General features: G+C 49.0%; 1 protein-coding gene across 3 annotated transcripts in view; it reads right to left on the reverse strand.

The window, feature by feature from the left end:
- Window positions 1-12,598, reverse strand: part of myo9ab (myosin IXAb) — a 97,983-nt gene that overhangs the window by 66,372 nt on the left and 19,013 nt on the right. For all 3 annotated transcript variants that reach the window (XM_030365983.1, XM_030365982.1, XM_030365984.1), the window contains exon 2: window positions 7,279-8,239. In XM_030365983.1, the coding sequence (XP_030221843.1) occupies window positions 7,279-8,169 (891 nt within the window). In that variant the 5' untranslated portion in view covers window positions 8,170-8,239. The remainder of the gene's footprint in view (window positions 1-7,278; window positions 8,240-12,598) is intronic.

Here is a 12,598-nt window from a genome sequence, read left to right on the forward strand (position 1 = left end):
GAGCGGTGATTGAATCAGGACTACTTAAGCCGTCAATTCCCCTTCTCACAGGCTGGGAGTTAATCTACCGGGGGTCTACCAGTGAAGCGCCTCAGGAAGATGATACACAGAGAACCGGGGCTTTGACAGTCACGTTTCATCTCTACAGTAATCACACATTGCATCTTAAAACAAGCTATGATTTGATGCAAATACTTCATTACAGAATGTTTTGTTTTTGTCTTACTATTTAGTCAATTATCAGACAATTTATCCAACACAACTGTACTGCGTACATCTAGCCTCATGAGAAATTATTCATATTTGGAAAGGCAATCCAAATATTACTTAGTAGCACAGGAGGTAGAACGAGTGTTGAGGTGTCCCTGAGCAAGACGCCTCACCCTGACTGCTCCTGATGAGCTGGCTATCACCCTGTGTGGTAAACTCCGCCGTCGGTGTGTGAGTTTGCGTGTGTGAACCATTGTAAGTCGCTTTGGATAAAATTGTCTGCTAAATGCCCAAATTGTAAATGCATTCAACCGTCTCGAGGCATGACTGAGAGAGAACCATAATGTTAACTTCCGAGATAAGGTTGATCTCAAGAGGCGAGCCAACACGGGGATTCAAACCCAGAGAGTGAGCCCGACTGGGGGCTCTCCTGTAGTCCAGGTAATAGAGTAATAAAATATGACTCACAATATTACTATGAAAGAGACAAGTTTACTTTCCAAAATTAAGATGAAGGATTGTTCCTGGTTAACTTCAAACGGCGACTCTCTCTTAGTGATTCATCTGCTGCTTGGGATTTTTTATTGGCCTTATACCGCAAAACGTCAGAGGAACCAGACATCAGGGTTCATATCATCTACCTCCATAAACTGTTAGTTAAAATACAGAGAACACGCTTGGTCTCCATAGCAACACATCAACACTTACTTAATATGGGGGACTTAAGCAATAATGATGTCTGCGCTAAATCCATGTCGACTACAAAACCCCGCCTAGCATGTGTGGGCAACGTAGCATGTAGCATGTGTGGGCTTCGTAGCATGTAGGGCTGACGCTACACTCTAAATGGTTACCCAAACTAACACATTTTTCTGATTAAGGCTTTTCACAAGCAATTATGAGAGAAACGTGAGATTGTAAGGACATAAATTGGGGGTTCATGAGCAGCGAAACAGAAATTCACAGAAAAACGCCAGCTGCTGAAAGGATGCAGCTGCCAGAATCTGTGTCCGACGATGATAGCATATTGAACCTTGTCCAGGTTGAATGTGTGACGAACAAATGTCTCAGTGGGTTCAACTGCCTGCTCTATCTCACAACACACACAAACGACTCTCAAGACTGATTCTTGAGAGAGGAGGGAATGTTCCAAAGTTGAACTGCAAGAGGATGAGGATAATCTAGGGAACAGATGTTTGTGTGTGTGTGTGCGTGTGTGTGTGTGTGCATCTGCGGGAATACACTGGGCGGATTATAGAGATTATAGGGATGGGAGTGCTAACAAGAGGCTACAGGGAGGTGGTGGAAGGAAGGCTAAGGGTTCATCCCAAACAAGCCCACGCTAGCTAGATAGCTATCTAAGTGGAGGTAGGGGGTGGGCTCAACTATTATCCCAAACTAACCACTCGCAAACAGGACCTATTCAAATATTCCACCATGTGTTTGGGAAAGGTTCACTCTTTTCCTTTGCTGAGAAAAGCCCAGATGTATCTATAGTCTGTGTTTGAGGACACACAATACATTAAAGTGGTCTGACTCAGAACGGAGCCGGCAGATTAGCGTAGGAGGACACGGACGTGTGGAGCTCTGGAGTTTGGCTGTTATCATCTGTTAAAGAGGTGGCTCAGACGGAACGCTGCGCTATGCTACGCTATACTAAGCTATGCTATACTACGGCCATACGTTTGCTCAACACACATCATCCATCACAGTAATAAATACATTAGAGAGGATACGTGAGAGCATTTACTGAAGGCTCTTGGCAGCGACCATGCCGTTTGGGTACGGACGGTGCGGTCATCCTGTTAAGCTTTTAGTGGCTAAGAATCAGTTCATAAAGGGGCTGATGAAAGCTTCCTCACGTCACCTAATGAGACAAAGACAGTCTGAGATGCTTCTTCTGGAACTGTACGTCGCAATACACGTGTACCTGCAGAAAGGTGGTACTTCATTCGTGAACAATAAACAAACAACAACAACAAAGTTGTTGGAGTTTGAATGGCTGCCGTTGCATGCCGAGTACACACTGGGTGCCATTCACAGCATTACCCAGGGATGGCTTTGCCAACTCGAGCAAATCATTTGAATTGAACTATTAAACCAATTGAGATGAGAGTGGCCAATCGCGGGGTCTATTATTGTACTTGTGGTTTCAGGTGTTCGCCAGCAAATTAGAGAGAGACACACACACACACACACTTAGCGCACTACTTAACCCCTAATACCTTTTAACACACACACACACACACGCACACACACACACACACACACACACCGACACACACACACACACCGACACACACACACACACCCCCACACACACACACACACACACACACACACACACACACACACACACACACACACACACACACACACACACACACACACACACACACACACACACACAGTTCAGCCAGGGGGGTGGAGAGAGGGAGAGACACTACCTGAACCCATCCATCTCACCCATGGGAGACGAGCTATGTCCCCTGGGGCGTGGTTAAGAGCATCTGGATGGAACCATCTGCTGGTGGTGGTGGAGGCCCCGGCCCCACACCACCGAGAACAAAGGGCGGTCATAACGAGGGCCCCGGAGGGTCACCAGAGGTCCCCAGTGAAGCCCCCCTACCCCACCGCCACCGCCGGCACCAGCACCACAGCTCGGCCCGTCCTCTTAAGATCGCTGGGCCGAGCCTCCGTAAGCCGGCTGGTTTATGGAGGCCTCGGGTGCGGCCACACCCGGGTATGTTATGAGCTAGAGGAGGAGCGCAGGCTGACGTACTACAGCTCAACCATTCTGGAAATACTTTTGATTCAAAGGAGGCGTGAGAGAAAGGAAGGCCGGTCGGTGGCTGGAAGCAAATGCGCAGGGGAAGGAAATACAAAGACGTACATTCATGATGGTTGAATCTTTTGATTGAGTCACCGTGCGGTGTGTGAGCCGAGGCCCAGAGGTATAACCGGGCTCTCTGTGTACCAACATGGCCGTCGGCCTCCTCGTCCACCTTTCCTCACTATATGAATGCACTTATGATTGAACCTATTAATCTAAAGGAACAAAAGGGTAATAGTTGTCATATACAGTAGGGTTGCTCTGTCTGGGTTTGCTCCCGTTCTTTAAAATGTATTTTTTGCGCAAGGGTTTTAGCCTGTTGGTGAGTCGGTTGTGTTAAAAAAAACATCCAGGACCAGAATGTACTCCCCACATGTGTGTGCTTTGTGTTTGCCATCACGATTTGTCATCGAGTATGAAGTTAGGAGTTTGGGTTCAAGGATTCATTCATACACTGAAGACTGAAGGCTGGGAAAACAAGTTGAATTACGACAGTCTCTCTGAAGCAACCAGCGTCTAGACAAAAGCTGGACTCCAAACGTTGGTCAGCTTTGATGGGTTTAACAGAAAATGTCTCATCCTTCCTAGAATGAGGAGGGTTAGAAGAGTTTTAATTAAACCCACCAAAAAGGACCAAAATATATATATAATATAACCTCATCCCTCATCACAACAGACAGCCATTTGGACGTTGGGTTTATTAGAACCTACTGTTTTACATTCTGGGTCACAGCCCTGGCCTGGCCACGAAAAGACAATAATAATCTTGAATCATGCAATCATTGCAAAAGAAAACTCTTGAAAATATTCAAACGTTGAACCTGTGTGAGTACTCTGAGTACTGTGAGTACTCTGAGTACTCTGTATACATGCCTATACTCTACGGTGTATGTCTACATCCGTTTCTTCCATAGAGAGAGGCTTAATTGTAGAGGGACATCTTTGAGAGCTACAGTACATCGGGTGTTTGGATGTATAATACAACAACGTTATCACACCGGGTTGGGACTAGGGGGGCTACGGCTGGTCCTCTTCCCACCAGAAGTCCAGCTGTCTTCCCGTCGAGGGGATCCTGATCCCAGCCTCGCGGCCCTCGACACTCCCCTCGCTCCCGGTCCTAACCGCCGCTCCGGTTATACAGGCACTGCAGCAGTTACTGGCCATCTGCGGTACATTATTAAAGAGCCGGTCTTTATGGAAAGTTACGATTCCAGAGCGAAGCGGAGGGGGGGGGGTTTGGGTGGGGGGGCAGGTCGGCTGTTGAATAACATCTCTGTCCTGAGTGACGTAACACTCACGCGCGCGCACACACACACACACACGCGCGCGCGCGCGCTTGGGTTGTTTTTTCCACGTGGCTTTACGGCTGTTTGTTTCAGAGGCACTGCAGGAGCCATGCACACCCATGGAGCCATGCACACACGCACACGCACACACACGCACACACACTCACACACACACACACACACACACACTCCAGCTCTAATCCATGTATCCTAGGACGGCGTAGCTTAGTGGCCAGGGTGTCTGACTCCTGCTGGCTCAGGGCATTGTTTATGCGTCCTGCGGTGACCTTCGAAGACAGCTAAAGTCACATTTTATCGTCTTCACCACAGTGGATTTACACTGACAAGAGCCGGACCCATCCAGGCCAATGTCAATGTCAAACACAGAGATGGTTGTGCTTGTGTGGGCGAGTGCGTGTGCGTGACCACGTGCATGCCTGTGTGCCTATGTGTGTGTTCCTGTATGCTTGAATGTGCGTGCATCTGTGTTTTACAATACAGTGTGTTCACTTCTAGGGTGGCAAGTGCACTCTTGCTCAGGGGGCCCACGTTAGTATACACAATGTTTTTTTTATGTGTGAGAATGCATGCTAATTACGCGGTGTGCAGATGTACACCTTCTGAAGCGGTCGGCTCCGGAACGCTCCAGCTAGTTTCAGCCTCCAAGCCGCGGGCGTTAGCAAGAGCTAGCTCTGCACTGTCTCTATGGTACCTGCTAGCTAGCGTCCTACACACTGACTCACAGCAGGGCTAAAATAGCCACTGTTCCTCCTCTTTTGTTTGCCGTTGACCACACGCTTCACACAATGTGTGTGTGTGTGTGTGTGTGTGTGTGTGTGTGTGTGTGTGTTTATCTTCTGCTTTTGTACTTCCTCCGCACACACAGTCTCTAAATGTTGGACATTTTTCCCAGTGGGGCTGCGGTGCCCTTGGCCCAATTTATGGACATTTCTATTAAAAGCTGGCTAGTGTAAATATGCTTGTGTGTTTCTTGTGTGTATGCGGTGCTTCTGTGTACCACACTGTGATGAAAAACTACTGCACTATATTCTAGGACTGAAATTCCTCTCAGACAGCTTATTTATGAGGAACAAACACACACAAAAACACATAAACATAGCAAAAGGCATCCATGCGGATGTACTCCCAAAATCACACACACACACACACACACACACATCAACACACACACACACACAAACACAAAGACATTGATGCTCAACAGTGCACGCACAGGCACATAGCTGACAGGTGAGCTGAAATGGCCTCCCCTGTAGACTAAGTACTCCCTGATCTCTAAACACATCTCCTCTTCTGCGCAGAGCTGCAGCGTTGAAGGGTGAGGCGGCACCTCTGCTGGTTATTGAGGCATCACTGTCAACCATAAGGAGTTTCCGTTCAGCCTCCTCTCTGAGACAGTGGGACTCACCACCAGAGTTGGGTTGTAACTGGGTTGTACTGGCGCACTGGTACTGTCTCAACGCATTCATGCTCCTTAATGGGCTGTGTCTGTATTAACTGTCTAACCCTAACCTGCTTAATGAGCTGTATCTTTACTGTCTGACCCTACCTGTTCTTAATGAGCTGTCTCTGTACTGTCTGACCCCAACCTGCTTAATGAGCTGTCTCTGTGATAGTTGCTTAACTCCTACCTGCTCCTTAATGACCTGTCTCTGCGTTCACTGCCTAACTCCTTTGTGCTACTGAATGACATGTCTCAGACTTCACGGTCAGTCAAACTTTGCATAAACACCAAATGTTATATAAATACATCAAGAATAATAAGATGAAATAAAACTAATTTATATCAGGGCATAGAGGAGCGTACTGCACGGTGAAACTATAAATGGCTCCAGCTGAAGCCTTGTTTGACTCTGCAGTAGTGCACACGGGGAGAACACATTGTGTCATGACAGCTACGTACTTCCCCTAAAAGACGGGTGTAAATTTCAGGCCAAAATGGCCGCCATAAATCAACAGATAAATCAGAGCCAGTGATGACGGCAGTATGAAGCCAAACCTTCTCTCCTGCCGGGAATATTAAATTCCCAGTGACTGATTCTGTAATCCATAATCCACTATTAATTCATAATCCAGACCAGGATTAACCAGCATTCCAGTCGTTTGTTCAATGTTTCCACCAACTGAAATTGTAATTCCAGGGATTGGATTTTCAACGCAAATTCCCTGTTTCTGGGTCAAATAATAAACATAAAAATCATACGTGGCCAAGCTTAAGCTAAATATAGGCTCCGCAGGCGCAGGCATTCCAGTAATCTGCTTCACGCCTCATTTAAAAAAAGGAAAGAAAATGACATTCCAGCCATCGGGGTGAAAACCCCCCACATTATTTTAAATCCTAGGATTGTCAGTGTCTTCAGCCACCTCTCCTCCTCACTGATGAACGAGCTCAGTGGTCTCCACTGAGCTGAGCTACAGCTTATGGCGCACCCACCTTTCCTGCAATCTAGAGAGAGTCAATCCAGCATAGGCTCAGGGTGCGTGGTTCAATTACTACATTAGAGCTAAACTGCAGCCTCTCTTTGTGGATAGGGTACCTTGGCTGTGGAGTGTTTTACCGTTGGCCCCCGGGGGGGTTACAGCTCGGAGGGCCCCGGGCTGAGGAGTATTCTTGTCTTCAACAGATTTTTATGTTCCTTGTCCTGACCGAAGTCGAAGCGACTCACAGCGGTATGGCAGGCAGCCGGCTAATGACTTCTGACTAATGTTGGGCCTCGCTCGTTTGCTGAGGACACGATCGTAACGCTAACGCGAATCCCGATGCTAAACCACTGATGTTCCCGTTTGAGTTTACGATAATGTCCTCAGCTGAGCCTGAAAGCAGTCCTCCAGTCCCACTTCTCCTTTTGCATTCAGTGCAATCCCACACATCCTCCCCTACTGACACAATCAAACACAAAAAACAATCAACCAATCACAGCTCCTCACCTCCAACACGGGCCCCGCCCCCAGGATGGTCTGCTCCACCCCGCTGGCGAACCCCTTCTGGCTGAGGGCGGTCAGGTGGTGGATCAGGAAGTTGGTGCTCTGCGTCTTCCCCGAGCCGCTCTCCCCGGAGATGACGATGCACTGGTCCTTGCGGCGCTGCAGCATGGCGTGGTACGCCACGTCCGCCACCGCGTAGATGTGCGGCTCCAGCTTGCCCAGCGTGTGGTTGTCGTACATCTTCACGTACTTGGGGTTGTAGATGGGCAGGAACTGGAAGGGGTTGACCACGATGAGGATGCTGCCCACGTACGTGTAGATCTTCTCCTGGCGGAAGCGCGCCCGCAGGCTCTCCAGCAGCGCGCGCTCCGTCAGCTCCGGCAGGGCGCACAGGTCCGCCGGGTGCTGGCTCCCTGCGGGCTGGGGCAGGAAACCCCGCTCCACCATGTGGCGCCGCTCCTCCGTGACGCGCAGCCACATCTGCAGGCTGCCGCCGTAGTGGATGGAGCCGTCCAGGTTCTTCTCGCGCAGCAGGAAGCGGTAGTCCTCGCCGCTGCCCAGCCCGCCGCGGTTCTCCAGCGCGTTGCGCGGCCACAGCATCATGCGCTGCACGGGGCAGTCGCCCGGGTTCAGGATCCACTCCTCGCCGCCGAACTCCTTGACCTCGGCGAGCACGTAGCACTGGGTGCGCTCCAGGCGCAGCCGCTCGATGACGCCGGCGATGACGTCGGCGGCGCTGGTGCTCTTGCGGGCGCCCACGGGGCAGTAGATGGTGCCCTCGGCCAGGGGGCCCGGGTAGACGCGCAGCGTGAGCTCCTGGTCCTCCAGCCGGCGCCGCATGCTGCCGCCGGCGGCCGCCAGGTTGGCGCCGCCGCAGCCGTCTTGAAGGCTCATGGCGGCGCAGCAGGTCCCATCAGCGCGTCCCTGCTCTGGGGCCCGCGGGGGTCCCCTCAGGACATCCCAGCTGGAGGGAGGGAGGAGGGAGGGGGGGGAGAGGGGGTGAGTACAGACGCAAGGAGGCACATAGACCAAAAAGAGACTTAAGACCACAGAGACCAGAGACCAGGGAGATGGAGAGAGCGAGAGACAGATACAGAGGGAGAGACAGATACACGCCGACAGACAGACACGCCGACAGCCAGGACAGACAGGACAGACAGACAGACAGACAGACAGACAGACAGACAGACAGACAGACAGACAGACAGACAGACAGACAGACAGACAGACAGACAGACAGACAGACAGACAGACAGGAAAGACAAACACGCCGACAGACAGACACGCCGACAGACACGCCGACAGACACGCCGACAGACACGCCGACAGACACGCCGACAGACAGACAGACAGACAGACAGAACAGACAGACAGACAGGACAGACAGACAGACAGACAGAACAGACAGACAGAACAGACAGGACAGACAGGACAGACAGACAGGACAGACAGGACAGAGAGACAGACAGGACAGACAGGACAGTCTAGCCGGCTAGGGAGATGGACTCCTTGAACCTATAGAACCTATAACAATTCACCCACTGTCAAATCAATTCAACGCAATGATTGAATAGCGATTATAAAAAGGATTAACATCGGTGGAGAAAAATAAGGAGCAATGTGACCGGAACATGAAGTCGGCGGCAGCCTGGCGTGCCGGTCGCGACCGCTAGACTTTGAGCCTTGAGTTTTCGTCCCGCGTCACGGCCCCCGATGGGGAAGTCTCCGCGCCTTGAGTCACCCGCGGCGGGTCAAAGGCGCCGGGCCGGGAGCGACTCATCTGTCCCATGACACCACCGGGTCCACCGCTACCCTCAATGTGGCCTGTGTTCTGGGCCGTGAAGGAGACCACTATCTCCGCAACTCACACACACACACACACGCGAGGAGCCATCCACATGCAGTCATAAAGGACACACAGAGGGAACCACTGATAGGAGCTAAACCAGTTAGCGCTTCATGGATCTAAAGGCCCAAGTGGTGTGTGTGTGTGTGTGTGTGTGTGTGTGTGTGTGTGTGTGTGTGTGTGTGTGTGTGTGTGTGTGTGTGTGTGTGTGTGTGTGTGTGTGTGTGTGTGTGTGTGTGTGTGTGTGTGTTCCATGAGCCCAGCGCTGTTGCTGTGAGCCAAGATTAACAGCTGCTGTCGTCCACACAGAAGTGGCTGTAATGAACGGACAATGGACTAATTCACTCTGCCCTGTTGATAGTAGAGGACACACATCATCCTATCTCCGGCTCAGACGCGCGCACACACGCGCACAAACACACACACACACACGCACGCACGCCCGTTCGCACGCACACACACACGCGTCTAGAAGCTGCTCAAATGCATTTAAATGCAGTTACTAATATTTCGTAATTTAGCATAGGCATTTATCGGAAGCAACAGCGGGTGGCATTTTAGGACCGTTATTAATGAGCAGGTTAGGAGCTGGTCAGGTCATAGGGCAGCCTGCCTCGCAAACTACCTGCCTATGGGTATGAGTTAATAATATTCGATTAAAGAGTTCATTTCTGTGTTATACTCTATATGATCATGGCCGGTCCAGATTGTATTGGAGTGCTTGAAAATTGGTCCAATTGGATGGTCAACATTCCATAGCATTGCACTGGAAAATATCCAAAATGCCCTAAAAATGTATAACATGGGGGCAAAGAAAGGGCAATTTCTACCCAGACAATAGGGTTTGAACCTGGAACTATTGGGCTTTGAATCTGCAGGATCAGTAACATCACATCATGCGCGCACACACACACACACACACACACACACACACACACACACACACACACACACACACACACACACACACACACACACACACACACACACACACACACACACACACACACACACTATCTTTTCAGAATGCTACTCAAAATGTACGGAACACAGTAACAAAAACGACAGAATGTGTTTTTTGTGCGCCCAGATGCCCTGAAGTAAGACTGCATTTTCCCAGTTCACCCTCCGATGCACTCCATCTTGGAACAACATCTGCTCTCACTCGCTCTAGCCCACTCACATGTCTCTCTTCCTCTCTGTTACGGTATTTCTTGACATTAATGCCAAATATAATGTAATGTTTGTGTTAAAATAGATGGATTTAGAATAATACACCCATCATCTTTACAGATTCCCACCCCAAATGTTTGGATTTGAGAAAATGCAAATTAGCTAATCTCTTAAGAGGGACATTTGCATAATTTAGCTGCCAAAACATTAAACCACAAAAGTGTTGTTAAAAAGTGGCAAAGAAGCCTGGAACTAATGCTTGCAATCGGGGACGCTGAGTGCTGCCGTTTCATGTTTCAGATTCAGGTTTTTTAAATTAATTTCCTTATTGATTTAAGGAGTCGTGTTGGACAGCTGGGTTCGGATGAGGTCATCCAGACAGGAAGTGGATAGCTATTGAGACATACAAACCCTGGGGACTCGCGGGGAAGCCAAGATCAACTGATGGGCATGACCAGGGCCCGGTCACAGCTATCAGGATGTATTGAGAGAGGAAGAGCCGGGAGGAGAGGAGAGGAAAGTAAGAGGAGAGGAAGGAAAGGAGAGGAGAGGAGAGGAGAGGAAGGATAGGAGAGTGGAGGAGAGGAGAAGGAGATAGGAGGGGAGAGGAGAGGACAGGAAGGATAGAAGAGTGGCGGAGATGAGAGGAGAGGAGAGGAGAGGAGAGGAGAGGAGAGGAGAGGAGAGGAGAGGAAGAATAGGGGAGTGGAGGGAAAGGAGGGCAGGAGAATAGAGGAGACAGGGTGATGGAACAGACAGATGGAAGGGGAGAAGAGAAAAGTGAAGAGAATAGAATGGAGAAGATAATAAAGATAATCTTTAATAATTCATCTCACTGATCCTAACTGACTGATTGGGGTGGGGCAATAAGGTAGATTGTATATCACTGGAGATTTAAGAGACCACAGTAATTCAATCTTCATTTTTTTGCATCACTGGCATCATCTTGAGTTCAGGAAATGGTCTAATCAAGTTACACCGGTTTGTAATTTGATTAATTATTAAGATTGATATGTCCACTACTGTGTCACACAGATTGAAATACAACAACTTAAATATGAAAAGGAGTAGTCATCTTCGAGTGCCTTAGGAAAAGCCGGGAGGGAGGGGGAGGGGGAGGAAGAGGAAGTGAGAGAGAGAGAATCCTGAATACACATTTCTCTGTCATGTGACCATCAGCCCAGGTGTCGGCCAATCAGAGGAAGGTAACTGATGCTGTGAGAAAACCGTGGGCTACTTTGGAAAATTATTTCTTTCTAACTTGACAGAAGGAGAGAGAGAGAAAGAGGGAGAGAGAGAGAGAGAGAGGAATTAACTGAGTAAGTGAGGGAGAAACAAACATCTCCCCTTTCGACCTGCCAGCAGTGTTCTCGCAAGTATAACTGCTATAAACAACCAAATGTCAGCATTCCTAAACCCCACAAACACATATATGTATGCACACACAGAAACACAAATGTTCACGATACACAAAGACACACAAATTACACAAACTACACAAATTTAGAGATTGTTTTAAGCCATATTCATTTATTGATTCATAAGATAACTTTCCAAATGTGATTAGATTGTGCGTTTCTGTGTGTGTGCCTCTGTGTCTGTGTGTGTGTGTGTGTGAATTCCTCAAGTGTCGTCACAGAAAGGAAGCCCACATATACACAGGGAACCGCCAGCCGGACCACTTGCCAGAAGTGCGGAATCTTATATAGAGAGAGAGACAGAGAGAGAGTGGGAGAGTGGAAGAGAGAGAGAGAGAGAGAGAGAGTGGGAGAGTGGAAGAGAGAGAGAGAGAGAGAGAGAGAGAGAGAGAGAGAGAGAGAGAGAGAGAGAGAGAGAGAGAGAGAGAGAGAGAGAGAGAGAGAGAGAGAGAGAGAGAGAGAGAGAGAGAGAGAGAGAGAGAGAGAGAGAGAGTGGAAGAGAGAGAGAGAGAGACACAGAGAGGAAGAGACAGACAGAGAAAAAAAAAAAAAAAGAAAGAAAGAAAGAAAGAAAGAAAGAAAGAAAGAAAGAAAGAAAGAAAGAAAGAAAGAAAGAAAGAAAGAAAGAAAGAAAGAAAGAAAGAAAGAGAGAGAGAGAGAGAGAGAGAGAGAGAGAGAGACACACACAAACAGATGGAAAGAGGCAGATTGACTGACAGTGTTTGTTTATGAATTATATTTTGTAGGAAACAGTAAATGAAGTGCAGTCCTGAACATCTAAGAACTTTCCCATCATTTAATGGAGGAGAGGAGGGACATGAAGCTAGGAAGCAGGAGACTGAGGACCGCACATGAGCTGGCGGCCCCAGAGAGGTGACATCACCAC

The sequence above is a fragment of the Gadus morhua genome, chromosome 9, assembly GCF_902167405.1.
Source record: "Gadus morhua chromosome 9, gadMor3.0, whole genome shotgun sequence".
NCBI classification, from domain to species: Eukaryota; Metazoa; Chordata; class Actinopteri; order Gadiformes; family Gadidae; genus Gadus; species Gadus morhua.